The sequence below is a fragment of the Miniopterus natalensis genome, chromosome 4 (genome assembly GCF_054644295.1).
Source record: "Miniopterus natalensis isolate mMinNat1 chromosome 4, mMinNat1.hap1, whole genome shotgun sequence".
Classification (NCBI taxonomy): domain Eukaryota; kingdom Metazoa; phylum Chordata; class Mammalia; order Chiroptera; family Miniopteridae; genus Miniopterus; species Miniopterus natalensis.
In genome coordinates this window covers 26121592-26143648 of record NC_142084.1, presented here as the reverse complement: position 1 = coordinate 26143648, position 22057 = coordinate 26121592, and the positions used below count along the sequence as shown (strand labels likewise).

Below are 22057 nucleotides of genomic sequence, written 5' to 3'. Positions count from 1 at the left end.
TTGGTCAATCATTCTATTCTCTGCCCCCCAGCACAGTGCCTGGGGTCCAGTAAGTGCTCAGCAAACTTTTGGTGAGTGAATGGATGGGTGAATGGCTCAGTTCTTGGCTGAGAATGTCACTGATTCCTCTGCGAGTGACTCGTAGAGAAATTCCAAGGAACTGAGGACTGACTTCCACGTGGTATGTATTTACCTAGTGCCATGTCTTTATGAAGAATCTGGTCCCGCCCTAACCAGTTTGGCTCAGTAGTTAGAGTGTGGGCACCTGACTGAAGCGGTCCTGGGTTTGATTCCAGCCAAGGGCATGTACTTCAGTTGCAGGCTCAATCCCCTGTCCCCTGTCGGAGCTTGCAGGAAGCAACCAATTGCTGTGTCTCTATCACATCAACGTTTCTCTCTCTCCCTTCCGCTCTCTCTGAAAAGCAATGGAAAAAATATCCTTGGGTGAGGATAAAAAAAGAAAAAAGAATCTTTTCCCTCTTCACCCCCTTCTCTATTGCCAAGTCACACACTGCCCCTCAGCAATGCTACACCCTGTAACGCCAGCTTTCATCTTCCTGCCTCCAGCCTTAGGCTTCACTGTGCCGGCAGGTGCAGCCACACCTGCTGGTGCTGCGGTTGAAGTCACTGTAGCTACTCCTTCGGGAGGCTAGGAAGTCACCAGGGGCTCGAGGAGAGCAAGAAGCCTGCACCTGGTGGCCCCTGCGGTAGAAATCAGCAGCTCCTACCTACTGGGCAAGGCACAAGCACGGGCTCTGGTCCTTCTACAACGCTGTTGCAGGGCTTCCCGAGCTTACAGGAGGGAGGTCACTGGCCGAGTCACAGAGCTGAGAAGCAGCGGTGACAGGAGAGGAACCCAACTCCGTCGCTCCAGGACCCAGGGCTGTCTAGCAAGCCAGTTCGCCCTACTTATGTTTTGTAGCGACAGTAGCTTCCCCGTAGGTGAGTGAGGACAAGTCGGGAGACTATTCCCATTTGCCACAGTAGGAAGCTGAAGCTCAGCGGGGCCCACGGGGCCAGGGGGCGGGCAGCCCAGGGAACAGACCCCGGAGCGCAGAGCAGGGTTCCCAACCCCCTCCACTAGCGCCTGCGCACTGCGCTCCGTTCCCCTCTCAGTCCCGCCCCCACCGCCTGGGTTTTCAAATTTGAAACCTGCTCCTTTTCCCGCCCGAATGTGTTGACCAGCAGCGAGAGAGGGCGGGGTCGCGCGCAGCCAATCGTGCCTCAGAAGCTCCCTGGCCCCGCCCCGAAGGTGACGAACCCGAGCCGCCCGAGACGACCCACCAATGGGCGCAGGCACTCACCCGCCCTCCTCCGCGGCGCCCACGTGCAGTTGCTGGGCAGGGGGCTCCGGCGACTACAGGCCCCTAGAGGGCTGTTCTCTGTGCCCGGCCCTCGCCACCAGCACGTGCTGGAAACTGAGGCCCAGAGACGCCAAGTAGCCAGCGCTGGGTCGCTGAGCAAAGCGGGCAAGAGACCTCACCTCACAGCCTGGGGGTTTGCCCAAGGGCTGGGCCTGGAGGTGGCGCCCCTATGGGCACCTCAGGAGTCCAAGGGGGCGGACAACTCGCCGGGCGTGGGCTAGAGACTCGGGCGCGTTCCAGAGGGGCGGGGCCAATGGCTGGGCCGTCCCGCGGGCGGGGCGTCCAGGGGGCGGGCCGGGCGCCTGTGTTTGTTGCACCGTGTCAGTTACATTGTAACAAAAGTGGTCCTGCTGCTCCTCCGGCCTGCACCTCAGGCCCGCCCGCCGCCAGCTGTCGCCGACATGGAATCCGTGGCCAGCAACATCCAGGTCCTGCTGCAGGCGGCCGAGTTCCTGGAACGCCGCGAGAGAGGTGAGGCAGGACCCTTGGCCGGACTCCAGGCGCCGACCTTGCTGACACGGGCCTGGGCTGGACTTGGCTCCCAACTTGAAGGATGCATACACGGCTTTAAGGCAGTAGCCCCGGGGCTCCCCCATCTTCAACTGGAGAGGATTCCGCGGACGGTCGGGCTGGTGGGAGGTGTTGGGGACATGGCCCTGGCGCCAAAATCCTCTCCCTGACCGTGCAGTGCCAGGGACGCCCGCTGGGACCAGCTCCAGTCTAACGCGCACGGGGGCTCTCTCTGGCAGAGGCTGAGCACGGATACGCGTCCCTGTTCCCGCACCGAAGTCCGGGCCCCGCCCACAGAAAGAGGAAGGGATCCCTCCAAGCTCTTGGCGCGTTGGACAGTGGGCGGTGAGGAGGGTGAGGGGCGACGGGGAGGGGGGATGGGCGCTGTCCCTCTTCGGGCCCCTTCTCGGCCCACTCATTGTTGCTTGCATCTTCTGGGCCAGGTACCCTACTCTGGAGACATTCAGACCCCTCCTGCCATCTCCTCATCCCCCAAGCACACACCCTGTAGTCATTCAAAGACTATTTCTTGAGCACCCCTGACGTGAACAAGGCAGTTCTGGGTCTCGCTTCCACTCACACTCCTACCCTCCACATATCACATCACTTACTTTCCCCCACAGGCTTCCTCCTTTTCTCTCATCTCCACCCTTTCCACAAGCTGTTTCCTCCAGTTTGAGTGTCTCTCCCTCCACTACCTGCTTTGGGTAACCTGTGTTTCTGGCTCAGCTCAACTGTCACCTCTGTTTGGACTCCACAGCTACCCGCTCAGGCCTCTCTCAGCATTTGCCCCCTCTCCCCCCACCTCTCCATGAGTCTCTGCCTCCACCTGGCAATTAAGGTGCCCGAGGCCAGCACAAGGTCGCCATACTGAGCTAGTTTGGGGGCAGAGATCTGCAGTGGATTTTGAGCCCCTGGGAGCCTGGGACTAAGGGTGTGGGCAGCAACTGATGGACGCCCCCTCACCCCATCCTCCCTGGCATTGGCAGGTCTGTGCACAACGAGCTGGAGAAGCGCAGGTGAGTCCCAGCCATGCCCTGACAGCACTGGGTCCCAGAAACTGTCTCCCTCTGGCCTTCCCTCCCCTGTCAGCCCTCTGGCTAGCAAGGCTGGGCTGGCACTGCCCTCCAGACCCCTTCCCCTGCAGGAGGGCCCAGCTGAAGCGGTGCCTGGAGCAGCTGAAGCAGCAGATGCCCCTGGGTGCTGACTGTGCCCGATACACCACACTGAGCCTTCTGCGCCGGGCCAGGATGCACATCCAGGTAAGGCCCACCCCTGAGCCCTGGAGCCAGCTTACCAGGACATGTAGAGAGGTATAGGAGAGAAGGGCTGGGTGAAACTGGGGAGAGAGGCCCACTGTGCTTTTAGTTTCCAAATTTGTTAAATGAGAAGAAAAACAAAAAATAACTCAGGATTGTTCTGAGGCTTAAGCTTCAGCATTTGCCCAATAAATGTTCATTGTTGTTATTACAGATATTATTACTTCTATTTCAACTGTGAGGCCCTGAACCAGACACTTAACCTCTCTGGACTTCCTTCCCTCCTCTTATGGGAGGCATGACTGTTGAAGATAATGTAAGGGCCCTTAGACTGTAGAGGGCTGGTTCTTGCTCTTCCTCTCCCCCATCCTTCAAGGCCTCCTGTTCTGGGCAATCTGTCCTGAAGCCACTTTGGGAGGCAGCTCCAGAGGCCAGGAAATGGAAAGGACTGGGAGGATGGTGGTCACCATATTCCCAGGACCTTTTACTGCCCCCTGGTGGACATGAGTGAGGTGTGCTGGCTCAAAGCCCCAGGCAGCCCTAGAGAGGGGATTAGGAGCGGCCATGGAAATAATAGAGGCCTTCCCTGTCCTGGTTCTTTTGACAGAGGAAGAGATGGAGACATAGCCAGGCTCATGAGAGGCAGACTCAGAACCCAGGCCCAGGTCCTCTGACTTGCATTCCTGCCTTCAAGAAATATTTGAGCACCTGCTCTGCCAGGCCATTCTAGGCACAGGGGGCTGTGACAGAGACAGATGGATATGCAAATAAATCACAGTGTGGGAACTGTTGTCCACACTGTCCCATAGGTGCCTGCATTCCCCTCATAATGGCTGAATAACAGGCCCCAGTTTCTCCCATGGGGCTTGCCTGGCCTGGGTCTTGGAGGGCTGGTATGCCCCTCAAGTGCTGACTGGCCTGTAGGCAGGAACCTGCAGGTGGCTCCTTCACCCCTTTCCTGTACTCCCTGCTTCCTGTTTTGCTTCCACGAGGGTGTCCTCTGCCTTGCCTTGGGATGTTTTTTTGCAGCACATAGATCTGTCCAGGTCTCTCATGCTGAAAACCTTCCATGGCTCCTGATAGGACAGTCTCAGTCCTTACTTCCTGTGAACTCAAGGCCCTTCACAACTCAGGCTTTGCCACTGGCCTGCTTTTTAAATCTAATCTCTTTCCTCTTCCCCACCAAAAAGCCGAATTATTGGTGCTCTTCCAGGTCTCCCTCTGCCTGGGTGCGTCTCCTCCCCATCTTCCCCTAGGCAGCTGTCACTCATCCTTCTATACCCAGTCCCAATGTCCCTCCCTATGCTTCCCTTCTTATTGACTACAGGCTCCTGCCCACCAAGGGCTCTGATGGGAGCACTCTTGGTCTTCTGGTCCCTGGTACTCAGGGCTGGCAGAGCTCTAGTGGGGGTAAGGGGAGCAGATTAATGCTGAAAAAGCCTTAGGGTTCCTAGGAGGGTCTTGACTATGAGTTATAAACTGGTTGCCTTTGTTTAGTCTGTAGTTTTCTAAAAGTTTAAGTTAATTGGCAGCACATAAGAGGACATTTGATATGAAAAATCTGATTTTCCAGCTCTCTTAAAGACATTAAGAGATCTGGCTGCCCTGGAGCTCTTTCCACGTGTCAGTGATTGGCTGAACGTGGAGGTGGCTGCCTCCTTCACTGGAGTTCACACTTGCCACCATGGCACAGTCCACTCCCCCCATCCCTGTTGCTTGATACCAGTACTCAGTACTCCTTCACATCACCTGACTAAACCCTGAAGGTCTTTGAGACTGTGCTGCCCTCCCTCCCCCAGCCAGCTAAACAGAACTTACAGGCCATTTACACGGGACAGGAGGGCCCAACTCCCTAGAGGATGTGGAGGCAACCCTTTGGAGCAGATTTAGTGAGCTCCTTTCCGGAGCAGGCAGTCACCAAGTGGCCATGGCCTGCTGCTGAGTTGTGTTAGAGTGAGGTCCGGCCCTCAGGCAGCTGACCATAGCCCTTTGTTCCCTTGGGATCTGCAGAAGCTGGAGGAGCAGGAGCAGCGGGCCCAGAGGCTAAAGGAGAAGCTGCGCAGCAAGCAGCAGAGCCTGCAGCAGCAGCTGGAGCAGCTCCGGGGGCCGGCAGGGGCAGGCGAGCGGGAGCGGCTGCGGGCAGACAGCCTGGACTCCTCAGGCCTCTCCTCTGAGCGATCCGACTCAGACCAAGGTGAGTGCCCTGAAGTGGAGGGGTGGGGTGGGCTAGTGGGCCAGTGTCCTGACTGGACCTGTCCCTGTGCAGAAGAGCTGGAGGTGGACGTGGAGAGCGTGGTGTTCGGGGGTGAGGCCGAGCTGCTACGGGGCTTCAGTGCAGGCCAGGAACACAGCTACTCACACAGCGGCGCCTGGTTATGACCCTCACCACCCCAGAGCGTGCCTCTGCCCTCAGACCATCCTCCGCTCCACTCTGCCAAGCAGGAGTCCTCCCCAAGCCTCAAGGGCTGCTCAGTCACCTCCTGTTGAAATGGACTAAAAGGACCTTGGTGTGGGAGCAGGTGCTCCCCCTGACCCACTGCTGCAGCCCCTCCTAGAGGAGGGGGCCTGGCTTCCCCTGAGCCCAGTAGGGCAGGCAGCTTGGGCCTGGGCCACCCTTCCAGGCATTTTTTTTTTGTAGCACTTGGCTCTGTTGTCCCATGGGGACAGTAAGCCTCTTGGGCCCACCCCCATGTTCCTTCCTAGACAAAGGCCCTCTGGCCTTTGCCCCATAGATACTGTACAGTGTTTTCATTAAAAGGCTTTCTTAACTTCCTGTCCTTGCTCTTGCCTGATGAAAATGGGGAAACTCCTAGCCACAAAATGGGAAAGAGGAAATGAGATCAGTAGTCACCACTAACATTGTTGACTGTGCCTGGAGATACTCCTTTAATCCTCACAGCTCAGAAGCTTTCCCTACTTTGCAGGTGGGACTGAGTCTGAGTGATAGGACTTGCCTGAGGCCCAAAGCCAGGATACAGTGGAGTTAAGATTCAAACCAAAGCTTTCTAACTCCACAGCTGGGGCTGATTGAATTCAACAAATATTTATTGAGTGCCTATTATGCGTTAGATATTGTTCCAGGTACTTGGGACACAGCAAAGAACAAAACAAAGGTCCCTGCCCTCATGGAGCTTACAGTCTAGTATTTATGACCACTTTGCCTGCACGCTGATTGTGACCCTGGGCAAATCTCTCCTTAGTTATTCGACGTGGGAAGAAGCAGGCCTGGCTCAGACATGGGTAACATGTCTGGTGCACTGTAGATGCCAAACAGATACCACCTCCAACCCACTATCCAGAAAGTAGAACAGGCTGGAAGTTGACTTTTAATAATAAAATACAAGGGGGGAGGGTAGAGGGAGTGCAGCTGGGTGTCTGGTGTGCTGTTGCACCAGGGTCTGGGCTGGCTACACAAACTGCTGCTGCTGCTGCTGCTTCTTGGTAGCTGCCTTGCTGGCAAGGTCCTTGGCCTTCTCTGTAGCTGCCAGTGCTGTCTCCTTTGCCTTCTCCTTGGCTTCCTTGGCTGTCTCAACAAGGGTTTTGGAAGGGGCCTCACCTGCAGCAAAGGGCAGGAGGCTGGCTTCAGAGGATGCAAAGAAGACGCACCTAATTGCTCCCCACAACATTCACCTCCTGGAAGCCAGGCCCCATTGGAAAGGTGGTATTTGCCCATGGTAGAGATAAGGAGTCCCAGGCTTAGAGAGGTGCAGTGACAGCCCCAGGCTCCACACCAGTCAAGCTAGGACTTGACCCCAGCCTGTGCCTGGGAGGTTCTCACCTTGCAGCTTGGCCAAGATGTATTCAAAACCCTTCATCGTCTTGGTCACATTGCTTTTGAACCTGGCGAGACCAAATTCCTGACAAAAGATGAGAAGAGGAAGGATTCTGAGCTGCCCACTGACCCCCCAGCCCAGTCTCTAAGTCAAATGCCCAGGGCAACAGAGCCTCAGCACCCTGATTACACTGCTCACCTGGACAGCTCTGGAGACACCGAATAAGCTAGAGGAGACCCAAGCTTCCCGGTGGATTTCGGTCCAGCCGCTGTTATCAGAGTTCACACAGTAAACACATCGTTCCTCCACCACCTGTGCAGGAAGTCAGGCCAACTACAATTGTGTGGGAGTCTTTCATTTTGCCAACTTCACATAAATTTGATCTCCTGCCTCTTTTCACGAGGGAGAGCAATAAAATGAAAATCCATTTCTTTTCCCTTACTGCATCCCAAGCTGCATTTACAGAAGAACAAGAATATAAGGTCATTTTGCTCTCTACAGTCTCTCCTCTGACCCTTTCAGCTAGAAGGCATATGGACTCTTGAGATCGACAGGACCTTCCAGCTCCACCCTGGCCCTGAATTTGGTTTTGTACCTTTATGTCTAGACCTTTTTATTTTTTAAAATATGTCTTTATTGATTTCAGAGAGAGGAAGGGAGAAGGAGAGAGATAGACAGATAGAAACATCAATGATGAGAGAGTCACTGATCGGCTGCCTCCTGCAGGCCCCTTATTGGGGATCAAGCCCGAAACCTGGGCATGTGTCCTGACCGGGAATTGAGCCATGATCTCCTGGATCATACATAGGTCGATGCTCAACCACTGAGCCAAGCCGGCCGGGCTGTCTAGATGTTTTTAGCCTGTCTTCCATCTGTTGCAGCTCTTGAGCTCACTGGGAGTCCAAATAAAAATGGAAATCTGGCAATCATCACAGCTCTCATTATCAGAGAGGAAAAAGTGGACCAGTATTTCCAATAGCAACCCTTCAAAGACCTGTCTTATAGCTCGACTGAAAGACATTTCTCACAGCAGGATCGTTATCTTGGTTATATAGAAAACACAGAGGTAGTGCCCTCAGTATAGTCTGTTGTGAGGCCTTCAGATAACTCTGGGGCAGTGTATTTAGTTGCCAACTCATTCTGTGACCTTGTAGAACACTTCCTCTCTTTGAACCTAACTTTTCTCTTTGCACAAGAGAGAGTAATATCCCACTGCCAGGGTTATTGTGAAGATTAAGTGAGAAAGAGAATAAAAGTTTTCTGAAAGCTTCAGGGTATTCATATGTGAGTAGCTATGAATGTTCTTTAAACCATAGGTTTTCAAGTTTTAAAGACAAGTGATCAAAGGTATATGAAACCCCCTTTCCCTAAACTCTTAGGCATAAATCCATTATGTAAGACACATAAGAGTGTTACTCTTCTAGTCCACATGGGATATGGGGCTCAGATCCTCTCTCTTCTGAGGCACACCCAAGGCACCCTCATGGCTTGATGGTTCCTGTTTGAAAACCACCACCTCCCTGTCTCGGCATCACTGGCTCCCTAGCCACATGTATCTGGAGCTCTACTGGGGAGGCCAAGGGAGTCTCACCATCAGCCGGGCGTGGTTGATGTTCCAGGTGAAGGTGGTCATGGTCTGGTTCTGTGGGTCCACAATAGAGTCCTCCAGGATGTACACCGAGTGAGCAACATTGGCAGGAAATAGTCGCTCGGCCCAGCGGGGCATCCTGTTGGTCTTGGTCAGGAGTCTCCGGGACAGGAGCTTCTGGTCAGGAGTCACTTCCCGGTGCACTATGTCTTCCGTCAAGACATGTTTGCTGCAGGTGTCAGAGTGAAGGTGACCCTCAGGAGCCTGCCCCTGAGAGACTGCCTGTTGGGGCTCCCATCTGGAGCCTCCTGACCCAGAAAGGCCAGCCTTCCCCCAAACTTGCAGTGTTGTGTATTGCGGCTCAGGCCTGAAGTGGAGTCCCTTGAACCTATTCCAGGGCAAATTCCAACTCCCGCCCCTTCGCTGATCTGGATTCCTGCGCCTTCCAGTATGGCCGGCCTTCACGATTCATTGCACCAATGGACAGCGCCACAGGCAGAGGAGTAGGAGCGCCAGGAATTCCACCCCCAGGATCCCTCCTCATACCTGTGCTGCTGCCTCTTCCTGTCTGGCCACCCCGAGATGAGAGAACCTTAGATTAGGGCCTCAAGTAAACCACCGCTCAGGCCTAACCTCCTTCCAGCACCTTGCAGGCCTGTCTACTTCCTTGATAGGGTCCTCTTGTCCTAAATCGGCCACGGTTCCGGCAATCCCCTACCTCGGACTCGATGTCGAGTCCTTCCCGGCCCCACACTTCGATCTCCAAACAGCGAGGGGAGAGGGTTGCTCTTTCCCGGGCTACGTACCTATAGGGATTCGGGTACCGCTGCCAGAAGGCAGCGAACACTTGGTCCCAGGAACTCCGGAGCACGCTCTGGCCCAGGAAATACTTCACCATTGTCCCGGCCGGGGCGGGATCAGCACCCGCGCAGCATCAGGGGTGCAGAGCCCGGGGGGAGGGGCACGCGGAGGCCAGGCCGGGGCTCGGCGCCCGCCCGCCAGGCACGTAGATCAGTCTCCACTCCGCTGCGCCCCACCAGCTGCAGCCGCCATGAGGAGTTGTCGGGCCGCCCGCCACTTCCGGCGCAGACTCTGCACCCACCACTTCCGGCGCCTGTGCACGTGACCCGCGGTCCCTCCCTCTCGCCCTCTACCAGCTCCCCCTGCGGGAGTCGCCGAGCTGCGAGCGGAGCGGGGTTGGCGTGGACTCCGAGCTCGGTGAGGGATCCGAGCCGCGCGGCGGCGTGCGGCGCCGTTGAGGGCGCTGCCCCGCGCGCTCCCAGGCTGCCCGGGGCCCTGGGCTCTTGGGAGGAGGATCAGCGCCCGGGGCCGACGAGCGGGGGCAGGCGGGCGCTGCCGTAGCTCGAGCCCGACGTGGTGTATCGAGTCGCAGAGACTGAGGCTTGGGCGCTGCCTGCCCGAGCGGAGATCCGGTTTACCGAGCGCGGGGGCTCAGGACCCTGACGCGGGTGAGGCGGCCCCGAGAGCATGAGCGGGCAGCGCGTGGACGTCAAGGTGGTGATGTTGGGCAAGGAGTACGTGGGCAAGACGAGCCTTGTGGAGCGATACGTGCACGACCGCTTCCTGGTGGGGCCCTATCAGAACGTGAGTGCGCCTCGCGGGGCCGGGCACGGGTGGGAGAGGACTAGCCCGCCCCCGCGGTCCTCATCACAACCCCCTGGTTGCAGACCATCGGGGCCGCCTTCGTGGCCAAGGTGATGTCTGTTGGAGATCGGACGGTGACTTTGGGTATTTGGGTAAGTCCTCTGGGCAGTAGTCTTAGCCGTGCCTATTCGTGTCTGACTTGTGGCCTTATAGAGGCCATTTCTCTTCTCCAGATCCCCGTTTAAAAATGGGGGTCTGGAGGACGTATTAGTTTTCAGTCTTGGAGGAGTAGCTCAGTAACTCAGGCCAGGGCTGAGCCTCCCCCTGCCCTTCAGGACACAGCAGGCTCTGAGCGCTACGAGGCTATGAGCCGAATCTACTATCGGGGCGCCAAGGCTGCCATCGTCTGCTATGGTAAGGGAGGTTTTGGCCTGTTCCTCAAACAAGGAGTGGGTACCAGGCTGGTATTAGAGAATAGCCCCTGACCCTTGGTTGTGTTTCCTGGATGCCCGAAAACAAGACCTCACGGACAGCAGCAGCTTTGAGAGGGCAAAATTCTGGGTGAAGGAACTTCGCAACCTAGAGGAGGTAAGTGGTCAGACCTCGCCAGAGGACCAGGGGCTTGGGGCTCCGGTGATCTGTATGGGTTACTCTGACCATGTCTTCTGCTTCAGGGCTGTCAGATCTACCTGTGTGGCACCAAGAGTGACCTGCTGGAGGAGGACAGGCGGCGTCGACGTGTGGACTTCCACGATGTCCAGGACTACGCAGACAGTAGCTGCTCCTCAGCTCCCTGGGGATGGGGGAGGGAAGTGGCTGCTTGGGTGGGTCACAGAAAGTAGGGACTCCCTTGGCTGCCATGGAGAGATGCCCTGGGAAAGTTTTCTGGCCTCCCTAAACCTGTGGGGTCCAGAAGAGTCCCTAAACTGCTAGACTTTCCCTTTGTGATCACCTGATTCTCAGATATGAGGCTTTAGTCACTTTTCTTTACAGATATCAAAGCTCAGCTCTTTGAAACATCCAGCAAGACAGGCCAGAGCGTGGGTGAGTGCTGTCCTGGGCCTCACAGCAGGAATGGGCAGGGGCATCAGAGGAAGCAGAGAAGAGCCTAGAGGGCTGTGTCACTGGGTGATCCCAGGGCTACTGGCACTGGGCCTTTACTGATCGTCCTTTTTCTTGCCAGACGAGCTCTTCCAGAAAGTGGCAGAGGATTACGTCAGTGTGGCCGCCTTCCAGGTGATGACAGGTGTGTACTTCCCTAGCCTCTCTGGATTTCCTCTAGGCCCTCAGCATCTAACCCCCTTCATGTTTGTTACCTGATCCCCCAACTGATGGTGCTGAGCTGCCACCTCTCTTTTTGACAGAGGACAAGGGCGTGGACCTGGGCCAGAAGGCAAACCCCTACTTCTACAGCTGTTGTCATCACTGAAATCAGCACTCATTTGGCTTGGGGAATTAAAGGAATTCCCCAAGGGGCTGGACCTAGCTCTTGTCTGGGCTTGGGTGGTCAAATGTGTAAGCTACCCCAAGTCCCCATGGCAGCAGAGGTGGCACCTGCCTGTGCTGGCCCATGGAACACAGCATTGAGCTGACTGATGGGCATCAGGAGGGTAAGGGCTGATCTGGACTCCAGGCTTCTGCCCTGGACAGCACTTGTGTCTGCAGACTACTTAAGTGGCTTCTGATTTGTAAATAAAATCAATGCACTGTGAATCACACTCAGCCCCTTTCTCAGGTCACCTGGCTGGCCTCACTTCCTATATTATGGCTCCTCCCAGTCCTAAGTTAACCTCACCCCAGGGTTGTAGCTGAGATAATGGAAAAACAAAAGGGCCCTTTCCTGTACTTTAGTAGGGTGAGAGGCTTGGGTTGGGACAGTGCAAAGCTCACAGTTCCTTCTTGGTGCTGAGAAGAGCAAGGCAGGTACTTAAGTGGTGTCCAGAGATCACGGATCAAACACTTTTTCCTCAGCCTGACTGGTTCTACCACATCTGTCACATCTAGGTCCCTGAGTCATGCCTGTAGCTCACATTCCTAAGCTTCCCATCAGTACCCTACAATGTTAATGGTAGAAAAGTCACAGGTTCTGCAAGACAGTTCTTTTGGGTCCAGATTGGGATCCAATTCAGATACTTAGAAAAGGGACTTACACTTGGCCTGAATTTATTTGAAAAATGAGGTAACCACTACCCAGTTCAGGACTGAAGATCGTGAATGAAAAGTAACTCTAGGACTAAAGGCTTATCTTCCCTGGAGGGCTTTTTGCTGAAGGCGCAGAAGTTCAGGACTAGGTCAGAAGGAGAGGCAGACTCCCAAACTTGCCTCAAAGTGTATTTTTGACCCTTGGAGGTCCAAATATTTCTGAAGGACCAGGTGTTAACTGTAAAACAGGGCTGACACTTCCTGTTTAACCAAAAGGAAGTATATGGCAGCCCTTTCCTGTATGGAGGCTTGGCCCCTTTGCCTCTGCTTTCCTGCCTAGACTGAGTCCTCTGAAGTGCCCACCACCTGCCTCTGAAGAACTGAAAACTTGGCCAAGATGGTCAGACTCATACTCAGGAAGTCATCTGGTTCTACTTCCTTTTTAAAAACCAATTCCTCAAAATACCCTTACTTCATGGGTGATGAAGGCTTCCTGTATGGGGACTGAAACTAACACTAGCCACTCCCAAAAGAAAGGCATTCTGGCACCTAATGACTACTGAGTGGACACACAACTCCCATGAGATGCTTGGAGGAAGGGCTCAGCTCCACTGTGTCCCACATGGGAACTAGTGCAGGGGCTGGCTTCTGCTCTCAACCCAAACCCATCCTCCCTCCTGTTGGGCTACATCTCCCCATGGACAACAAAACACAACACAGGGCAAGGGCCGTAAGAGTAAAGTTAAACTTTACTTTACAGTAATTTTTTTCTATATACAAAGAATTACAGTACATGTTTATGGGGACTCCTAGCACAGGGCTCCCCTCTTTTCCACTGGGAGTTTCACTTACAGCTGACAATCTATGGGGGGGAAGGAGGAGCAAAAAAGGTGATGGACCTCAGCTGTTACCCCCACGCCCCTTTTCTTAAAAATATAAAGATAGATCTCTATTGTCAGCTTGTTTCTTTTCCAAGACTTTGAAATCTGCTCTTCCATGAGCTCCTGTGTGCTGCACTCACCCATTTCTACACACTCTCACCTACATGCACACATAGGCAGCACCCACCCCAGACCTGGAGACCACGTGTTCTCTGCCCCTACCCTGGAAGTCTAAAGTACCAGAACCATTCATTTCTGCTCCTACTCCCTGGGCTCTCCTCCTGTCCACAAAGCTTTGCTAGAATTCCATAGTGTTATACCTGAAGCCCCTCAATAGCTTGATGTTTGGAAAGTCATGGGAAAGCAGCTCTAGAGAAGGAACCACTTAAGAATTTAATGTGTGCTGTTTTTTGCTTATGTTGGTAGGAAACATTTCTTCCCAGGCTGTGGATTTCTAATTAAAATAAGCTTTCCACTTCCTTAAGAAATATTACCTTTAATCTTCATAAGCAATAGAGGTGTTCCCACAAGAGTGAAAGAGGTAGAGAGGGGTGGAAGGTAACCAAGGGAGACCCCGCACGTGGAGCTCTCTACCAACCTATTCTAGGCAGTGTGGAAGGAGGCTATGGACAAGGTGACTGACATCAGCCCTGAGAAACTCAATGGTCACCCTCACCTGGACACGGCATCTCTTCCATCTCTGGATTGTGCTGGACCACTCCAGGATCAGGTACAGGCTTCACTGAGGCTCTGCCCTCTCCTCTTAACAGAGCCTCAAAGAAACTGTTCTACATAAAATCTCTTCCTCCCAAATAGGAACTTGGGTTTCTCAAGTTGCCAGTTCCTCAACCCTTGGCAGTGCTTATTTATACCAGGAAATTAGCACCATCATTACATTTTTTGTGTGTGTACAAAGCAATTATCTATTTTTACTTCAATTTATACTACAGTAACCTCTGGCCCTAGGAAGCTCAGCTGAGAGCTAACTGGCCACAGCCAAGGAAAGTCTCATGCAGTAGCTACCTAGCTCTAAATGATCTGGAATGTCCAACACATGGAACAGCCCAAACATTATTCAGTAGGAAAGGGGCTTGTGGCAGCTCTTTCCTGCCACAATCTCAGAGAGGTTACAACACTGGGCCACTCTGACCTCCTGGTTGACAAACCCCAAGATGACAATATTCCCCAAAAAGCCTTAGGAGAAAAACTGCTTTGTAGGAGCTGAGGCCAAAATCTGTCCACGATTAGTGCTCTCCTAATTCCTCTCCACAGGGGAAGCTACCCGGACCAGACTTCCTTCCTGCCACTGTGCTTTCACAAGGCAACCTGGGAGTCCAGCACCAGCGAGTAGATGCTGCCAAACCTGTGAAAAAAATCACTGATGCACTTCATGCCCAGACCGTGGTGTGGGGTAGAAGATATGAAGAATACAATTATTTCCTTCAATGCCAAAGATGGAGATTTGGTAGTTGTTCAGAAGACGATCAACATAGTGATTTAAATCACCTCAAACTCAGTAACTTTAGGGGGAAGCAGACATTTAAAAACCTGGATACTTTTACAGCAGTGAGAACTATTTTGCTATTACAATGGGTTGGCTTCAGTAGAAGCAAATGAGGCTTTGAATTTAACAGTTACCATAATTTTTTTTTTTTTTCCTGACTTAACAGGGCTAGGAGAGGTATTTGTTTTCTAGCTACCTATGGAAGCTATGGCTTCCCCCTGGGAAAGGCTTCCTGGGGGAGTGGCTTAGAGGCCTACTCTCCTGAGATCCTGATTTCCAAGCACTTAGCTAAATATCAAAATACCATCTTGCATAAAGATCAAGAATTTCTAAGAGAAAAGATTACCTTTTAATTGCCAACTCACACTCCCTGGAGAAAAGGTCTTAGTATAGGCTCCAGGACAGTCCTCAAGGGCTGGCAAGGTCATTCTCTTCCCAGCATCACACAATTTCAGTTCTCAACAGTCCTGATTGTGCTTCTAATTGTACAGTGACTGCTTTCATGATGTTAAGATGTTAACAATCTAGAATCAGATGCTGCGATCAAGTGGGACTGACAGTTGAATTTCTAGGATCTGTTCAACCTGAGAGTCTTTCAGTGACCCCCAGGAAAGCCTGGTGCTCCATCCATTTAGATAAAGAACTGCCTCCTACCTCCTAAACCAAGAATAGCTCAGAAGTTGTTTCCCCAGGCAGGTCTGGAAGGAAGTTTTCAGTGAGTGGTAGAAAATGGAAAGGACCAAAACAAAACCATAAAGTGGCCAATCATGGCCCACTTTTCCCTCCTTCCGGTCCTGTGAGACATATCTAGAGTGGCTGTCAAGTCAATTACCTACCAAAGCCTACTTCAGAGAAGCTACTTCAGGATCAAACTTCCCCACTTACAAATTTTTACATAGCCTGCACACACCCCCACCACGAAAAAAATTCACAGTTTATTTCATGAAACAAAGAACTACGGTAATTTAACACACAACATAGTGAAAGGAGATTCTGACAGTGCAGTGTGGATATTTTTTCTGATCGCAACTACAGATGACAGGAGAGAAAAGGGCATAGGACTGGCACCAAGCAAACCCTACTCATACAACCTAAGAGATTAGGGAAAAAGACCTACTAGCTGCAGTTATATACTTATTTTCACACATGATAAATACTTAATATAATGAACTTTAACGTTCTGGGTGGATTTCTTTAAAAATATCTTTTCCATGGTTTAAAATTTTTTTAAAAGAAAATAAGATGCTTTGTTTTCTCTTCCTTTTCAACAAAGAGCTTTTCCTCTCTGATGTGGGAAGAGAGATAGGATGAAAGTGGAGAACTAGGCAGGTGGAATTTACAGAGGAGATTCCGAGGTCTAAGTGAGATGCAAGGATAGGCCCCTAAACTCGGGGCAGCTCTGCCCAGTCATGTGCCTCTGCCTGAGTTCAAGTGTCTCAACCCCAGAGACCGACTTTGGGAAATAAAAGCAAATTCTTTTTAATCTTTATATAAAGCGCAAATGCTTCTATAACAACTATTGTTCCCTCCCCTTAAGAGTGACTGGAGTAACCTCTACAGGAACTTAGGAGGAAATTGGGACAAAATACAGACTCCTGTTCAGGGTGTAAAAGCCATTATTGAGACAGAATGGTCAGGAGACATTTGGGCCAGATGGCCTGGTTGGCTAAAGCTGCTGGCTAAGTTGGCAAAGCAGAGAGGTAAACACATTTGGTCTAGGGACAAAAGAGGCATGGGTAAATGGGAAGAAACTGGCCAAACAGCACTTCCTGTTGGCAGTCAAGTGAGCTGGGTGAATGGTAGGGCAGGGTAGCACCAACAGATTTCCCAGCCCTTGAGCCCCAGCTCAGGGCAGCAGTAACAGATAATCAGCAGTTATGAGGAGGCAACTCTTAAGACTGGACATTACTTTAAATGCCACATCTTGCCAGTCATAAAGGGTTATGGCTGCCTTTGAACTGAGTGAGCAGGCAGGTGCTCTCAACACAGAGCAAATTCTCAAGGAGAGGGTGGTAGAATCCACTAGTGAAGAAGAGGACTCCCTTCATTCAGGTAGGAGATCAAAGGATCAGTAGAGAATTAGTAATTTTGTGTCAGGATCTGGCACCCTCCCTGAGCTGGTGGTGGATCTAGCTCAGAGCTTGCCAGAGATTTCCTCAGTCCACTGCCTAAGACTCTGAAATCTGAAAGCACCTGAGTGTTTGGGGGGTGGGCATGGGGTGGGTTGATGTAAAAGGAGGAGAATTGGTAAAAAAAAGAAAGGTAAGCTTGCCAATTGCCCTTTTACACCGTGGGAAAGCTATGTCCTTATAGAGCCCAGCCTCCCAACCAGCTGTTCTGCCAAGTATAGTTCTTCAGACTGCACAACCCAGACAGAAGTAGCAGCGGCTGCCCAGGCAACAGCCCTACTTGGCCTCTACAGCCCAACCCTGCCTATAGACATCTGAATGAGCATACATGCATGCACATGCACACATGCACACCTAGCCAGAAGAGCCTTACTCAACACAACCATTTCTGGGGCCACAAAGGACATTACAAAAAGAGTCTGGAGCCTCAGGGCCCCTCAGAACTTCATGTTATTTCCTGGTCAAAGGTTCCTGAAAACAGCCTGGAAACCCAGGCAGGCATGTTAGGCTCACAGGGATCAGGTCTTATTATCTCTGTATTTCCTATCAGTGACCAGCACCTGGCCTAGCACACATGAATGCTCAAGAAATCACCACTGATTTGAAAGGATATCAGTTCCTCCCAATGGTTCATCAGGTGCCCTCAGTGGGGCTCTGTAGAGCTAGAGAAATAGCGTTGAAAGCCCCTCTACCTTCCAGCTTGACCAGTGGAATTGAATCCCATGCTTGACTCCAGAGTGGACTTTTTATTTCAAGTTGACCATGTGTAAAGGTTGAGGGAAAGAGACCCAAGTCTGTCTGTCTCCTTGGCTGAGGCCCACTTGGATTTCCATACATGGTTCACACAACCACAAACCCCCACTGGCTAATGTCACAAGAGTTCTGAGTGTTGGGATATAAAGAAAGAATAACAGTGGAAAAGTATTGGGGTCTGTTTTATAAGGGGGGAAATAATGTTTCCCTCTCCCAAGAACCCTGGGGGGTAGCTGGTCTGGTCATGTGACATTTACTGGTATTATTTCTGTTCTGACTCTGCATACTTGTGACTGGAAGGAGCCTGGTTAAGAGCTGGAAATGTATTTTGCTCTGGTTTAGGGTCTTGGCCTCTTCCAAGAGACCAGCAAGTCTGTGCCAATGTCTGTGTGCTCCCAGAGGACCAGCAAGACTGCGCCAGTGTCTGTCCAGCCAGCATGGGCCAGAGCCCTGGCCCTGGTGAGGTCTTTCCCAGGGCCCAGGGACTCTGCTCTATGGTTGCCAACTTCTTCTCTTCAGTGGAGAAGGAGGATGTGGCCTTCCCAAGAGGCCTGAAGGACTGCCCACTCTTGGCACCAAGTCCAGGTAGTTGCTGGCCTCCAGACATCTGCTTCACCTGCTTTACCAGGCCCAGTGCTTGGCTGGGAGGCCCAGGGATCTGCTCAGCTCCTGCAGGTGCTCTTCCTGAGGCCTGAGTTGCTGGCTCATATAAAAAAGCCTTGGCAGGGGACTGAGAAAGAAGTCTGGCTTGGGTGAGTGATTTAACAGCTTGCCAGGGGTGCTCCAAGGGGGCCACGGCTTTTCCAGAAGGCTGAAGGATAGGATCTGACACACTGCCTCTCTCAACAGCTCGCGACATCTGCCCCAGACCTTTGCTGGCAGGCCATGAGCTGGACTCCAGCACTGGCATCTTCTCATCGGCTTGCGGTGTGGCCTCATGAGGAGAAGCTGCCTGCTCCTTCTGGCGGGAGGTCAGGTCTATGAGGTCCATCACCAACGTGGTTCTGTTTTTTGACTGAGTATTCTGGTCCACGGGCCTCAGTGCTTTTTCTTTAGCTACCAGGGTCTGGACCACAGCTGAGAGCACTTTGTCAGGAGGTGGGAATCTCTGGGACAAAGAAGCATGGGATTTGTCTGGAGACCTGTCTGAAGTCTGGGGTTTGGGGCTGCTGGTGACTAGCAGTCTGTCTGATGGTGGAAGTCTCAGGACAGTAGGGACTGGGGTTTTCTCCAGTGACTGGGGCCTTGGGCTGGCAGCACCTATGGATTTATCCAGCCTTGGGTCAGCTGTCCCTAGAGGTCTTTCCAGTGGTTGGGACCTGACTGAGGGTGAGGAGCTTGGGCCAGTCACTGGAGAGGGTTTGTCAGATAGTTGGGGTCTTGGTCCTCCCACTGCAGGTGGCTTGTCCAATAGCTTCTGGCTGGATACCAAGGATTGAGGTTTGGTCCCTGACCCAGCAAGGGCCCTGACCCTATCTATAGGCTGGGGCCTGGAGTCAGTTCTGTCAGGCCTTTCAGACAGTGGTAGCCTCTGACAAGTCCCTGTCAGAGCTTTTTTGGACAGCGACAACGTCTGGTTGGCTTCAGCAGGTGGCTTGTCCGAAATCTTGGGCCCCTGAGCAGTTATTCCTGATGATTGCTCTGCCAGGTGAGTGCTTGGGCCTGGAGTCAGTGCTACTGGGGGAGGCACATACTCACGGATCTCCCCAGGTTCCAGAGGGTTGGGCCCACAGGGGTCATGCTCAGTACAAGACAGACGCCCATCCAGTTTGGAGATGAAGAGCATCCCTTCCCGATGCTGCTTGCAAAAGGAGCTAGGACACATCTCACAGAAGGAGGCTGCTTCCTTCCCACAGATGTCACACTGATGCCAAGGACACTCCCATTTCCCTGAAAACACAGATGTGAAACAAGAGCTTAAGAAAACAAGAGGTACATATGAGCTGGGCCATGGCTCTGGAACCAGGTCAAAGGAAAGATTTCAAACTGCCGTGTTCTGCAGAGAGCTCATGCTTCCCTAGCCCCAGGATCTCAGCTTCCTCTTCTACACAACCGCATATAAAAATAAAAACCAGTATCAAGTAGCAACTAAGAATCAACTAAATATACAGGCAGGAGTAATTCCTTATTTCTATTTCTAGCAAGGAAAAAAACCCCAAAGCTGCCCTTAGACAGACTATGAGGATATTACTTTCATATTTTTGCGAACTCCTTTGTCCTATACAGCCTTTAAGTATTCAACTCTAAGGGGGAAATCTCAGCTATTTAAACTCCCGCTTGGTTTGTTATAAGTAGGAAGAGGGAGCAAATATACAAATGCGGGGGAGGGGGGGAAGAAACAGATTTACCTTTGTTAAATTTTAAGTCTTGAAAGTAGCACACATTTGACCTGTGTTATCTACATAGAATCAGTGGAAAAGACCCAAAGCTAACTTCAGGTGCTATTTGACTCCATTTCATGATAGCTGAGATGGATAATGTTTCCACCCAGTTCCTTCCAAATAAACTATGCTAGACCTCACTCCTGGCTCATAGGCAAGATCAGTTCTACCACAGCCCATGCCAGCTATGGCCCTGAGTAACTGATTCCAAAACAATTTCCCATTTCCACCTCCTGGCACTGTTAGGTCAATGTTATGGCCTTGCCCTCACACTACCCAGTTTCTATTATTTCATTACCCTAGCAATCATATACTGAAGGAAAGCTAATTCAAGGAAAAACTCTTCTCACTCTCACCCCAAAGTTGTTCTCTTTCTGTAATTCCAAGAAGCAGGCCACTAGTGATGTATAATATCCCTACCCAGAATGGCTTCCTACTGGTTTCTCACCTTTGTAATTACAAATAGATGGCAGGTGAAACACCAATCACAAAGAACTTATGCACCACTATGTTCATAGCAGCGCAATTTACAATAGCTAAGATCTGGAAACAGCTCAAGTGCCCATCAGTAGATGAGTGGATAAAGCTGTGGGTCATTTACACTGTGGAATACTGTGCAGCTGTAAAAAAGGATCTTTTATCCTTTGGCACAGCATGGAAGGAACTAGAAAGTATTATGCTAAGTGAAATAAGCCAGTCAGAGAAAGACAAGTACCACATGATCTCGCTTACATGTGGAATGTAATAAACAAAATAAACTGATGAACAAAATGGATCCAGAGACATGAAAGCATGGAACAGACTGAGGGATCTCAGAGGAAAGATGGGTATGGGGGGGGGGGGGATTAATCAAACAACTTATATGTTTACAAGCATAACCCACGGACACAGACATTGGTCTGGGGAAGGCCTGGGGGTGGGGTGGATGAGGGGTGGAGGGGATCAGTGGAGGTAAAAAGGGGACACCTGTAATATTTTCAACAATAAAAATAAAGAAACTTAAAAAGATAAAGAAACTTAAAAAAAAAAAAAAAAAAGGAAAAAAAGATGTCAGGTCCAAATCCCTAAAATCTTCTAACTCCAAATCACCACCCAAAGGTTACTGACTTTTCCAACCACAAATTCCTGGGTACCACATCTGCCTAAGCAGCTTTCTCATGTGTTAACTGAAACAGCTGGATCTCCTTCAGAGGGGAGTGTGCTGAAGGGGGTCTAAAAGGGTATAAGTCCATACCTCACTGACTAGAATGACCTAAAGCTCCACTCTGTCTCAACTGCTCTTTCTTTAGAAAGGGAACATGATTTAGTGGCCTTGAGGTCAGAAAACCTGGCTTTCAATCCAGCTCCTCCATCAATATGCTCTAATGAGACAAATCATTTCACCAAACTCTATTCTCAGTTTCCTTATCTACATCATGGGAAGGTGAAGAGGCCTCATCTTTATGGGTTGCTAGGAGGATACAATAACATAACAGAAATGTAAATAAAATACTTGACACATAGCAAGTGAGTTTATGTTAAGGTTTTCACTTACTTCCAGAATGAGAACATGGGCCCACATCCCTTCAACACTCTGTGTGGGAAGACCAAAGGGCTCTGAGAATTGGCACCAACCTGCTGGTCGCTTGGTTAGATTGAGACAATCTGCATGGTAAACTTTTGGGCAGCCTGGCTTCTTACAGGAGACGAGCTGGCCAGCATCTCCACAGCTGAAACACTCATCCTCTCGCTCTTTTGTAATTTCACCCTGGCTCCTGCGCTTCCCCTGTTGCTTCTTCTTGAATTTCTTTGACTTTTCTTCCGTGGCAATGGGTTGATTCTAGAGGTCAGATATTGAGCAATCAGCATTCTGTTGACACATAAGTTGTATGATCTTGACCAGGTTAACTATTCACTCTGAGCCTCAGTCTCTCCTCTGGGAAGAGACAGTCCTCATAGAATGTTGTAAAGATAAGAGAAAATGTAGCCTGGCCAGTGTGGCTCAGCGGTTGAGCATTGACTCATGAACCTGGAAGTCACAGTTCTATTCCTGGTCAGGGCACATAACCGGGTTGGGGGCTCAAACCCCAGCAGCGAGCGTACAGGAGGTAGCTGATCGAAGATTCTCTCTCATACTGGTGTTTCTATCTCTTTCTCCCTCTCCCAGAAATCAATAAAAACATGTTTAA

General features: G+C 51.5%; 4 protein-coding genes across 11 annotated transcripts in view; 2 read left to right on the top strand and 2 right to left on the bottom strand.

Moving 5' to 3' along the window:
* The first annotated feature begins 1674 nt into the window (after positions 1-1674).
* Positions 1675-9455, top strand: MXD3 (MAX dimerization protein 3). 2 transcript variants are annotated; one of them, XM_016203277.2, is made up of 6 exons: positions 1675-1835; positions 2114-2219; positions 2864-2893; positions 3022-3136; positions 5144-5327; positions 5400-5906. In XM_016203277.2, the coding sequence occupies exons 1-6, from the start codon at positions 1766-1768 to the stop codon at positions 5510-5512; spliced, it is 618 nt and encodes a 205-aa protein (XP_016058763.1). In that variant the 5' UTR covers positions 1675-1765; the 3' UTR covers positions 5513-5906. The 2 variants fall into 2 exon arrangements, with proteins under 2 accessions (XP_016058763.1, XP_087672568.1); XM_087816442.1 differs by lacking the exons at positions 1675-1835; positions 2114-2219; positions 5400-5906 and adding an exon at positions 8892-9455 and having other exon boundaries at positions 2237-3136.
* On the bottom strand, positions 6161-9568 carry PRELID1 (PRELI domain containing 1). Of its 2 annotated transcripts, XM_016203275.2 has the most exons (5): positions 9301-9533; positions 8498-8723; positions 7105-7218; positions 6912-6990; positions 6161-6689 (listed from the first exon to the last, which is right to left on the bottom strand). In XM_016203275.2, exons 1-5 carry the CDS (start codon positions 9390-9392, stop codon positions 6541-6543), a joined length of 660 nt encoding a protein of 219 aa, XP_016058761.2. In that variant the 5' UTR covers positions 9393-9533; the 3' UTR covers positions 6161-6540. The 2 variants fall into 2 exon arrangements, with proteins under 2 accessions (XP_016058761.2, XP_016058762.2); XM_016203276.2 differs by lacking the exon at positions 7105-7218 and having other exon boundaries at positions 9301-9568.
* On the top strand, positions 9538-11812 carry RAB24 (RAB24, member RAS oncogene family). Its single transcript, XM_016203280.2, has 8 exons — positions 9538-10099; positions 10183-10251; positions 10435-10513; positions 10620-10687; positions 10774-10873; positions 11093-11143; positions 11283-11345; positions 11464-11812. The coding sequence occupies exons 1-8, from the start codon at positions 9983-9985 to the stop codon at positions 11526-11528; spliced, it is 612 nt and encodes a 203-aa protein (XP_016058766.1). The 5' UTR covers positions 9538-9982; the 3' UTR covers positions 11529-11812.
* Positions 11813-12972: 1160 nt separating this feature from the next.
* NSD1 (nuclear receptor binding SET domain protein 1) overlaps positions 12973-22057 on the bottom strand; it is a 153331-nt gene continuing 144246 nt past the window's right edge. For all 6 annotated transcript variants that reach the window (XM_016203271.2, XM_016203267.2, XM_087816440.1 and 3 more), the window contains 2 exons: positions 21504-21708; positions 12973-19398 (listed from right to left, as the gene is read on the bottom strand). In XM_016203271.2, coding sequence (XP_016058757.2) covers positions 17771-19398; positions 21504-21708 — 1833 coding nt within the window. In that variant the 3' untranslated portion in view covers positions 12973-17770. The remainder of the gene's footprint in view (positions 19399-21503; positions 21709-22057) is intronic.

Excerpts from the sequence above, each read along its gene's own strand:
- MXD3 (XM_016203277.2), top strand. The coding sequence starts at position 1,766 with ATGGAATCCGTGGCCAGCAACATCCAGGTCCTGCTGCAGGCGGCCGAG. Across the intron at positions 2,894-3,021 it reads AACGAGCTGGAGAAGCGCAG|GAGGGCCCAGCTGAAGCGGT; the intron begins GTGAGTCCCAGC and ends CTTCCCCTGCAG. Across the intron at positions 5,328-5,399 it reads GCGATCCGACTCAGACCAAG|AAGAGCTGGAGGTGGACGTG; the intron begins GTGAGTGCCCTG and ends GTCCCTGTGCAG.
- PRELID1 (XM_016203275.2), bottom strand. The coding sequence starts at position 9,392 with ATGGTGAAGTATTTCCTGGGCCAGAGCGTGCTCCGGAGTTCCTGGGAC. Across the intron at positions 8,724-9,300 it reads CGGTACCCGAATCCCTATAG|CAAACATGTCTTGACGGAAG; the intron begins GTACGTAGCCCG and ends TGACACCTGCAG. Across the intron at positions 7,219-8,497 it reads TCAACCACGCCCGGCTGATG|GTGGTGGAGGAACGATGTGT; the intron begins GTGAGACTCCCT and ends CTTCCTGCACAG.
- RAB24 (XM_016203280.2), top strand. The coding sequence starts at position 9,983 with ATGAGCGGGCAGCGCGTGGACGTCAAGGTGGTGATGTTGGGCAAGGAG. Across the intron at positions 10,688-10,773 it reads AACTTCGCAACCTAGAGGAG|GGCTGTCAGATCTACCTGTG; the intron begins GTAAGTGGTCAG and ends CTTCTGCTTCAG. Across the intron at positions 10,874-11,092 it reads TGTCCAGGACTACGCAGACA|ATATCAAAGCTCAGCTCTTT; the intron begins GTAGCTGCTCCT and ends TTTTCTTTACAG.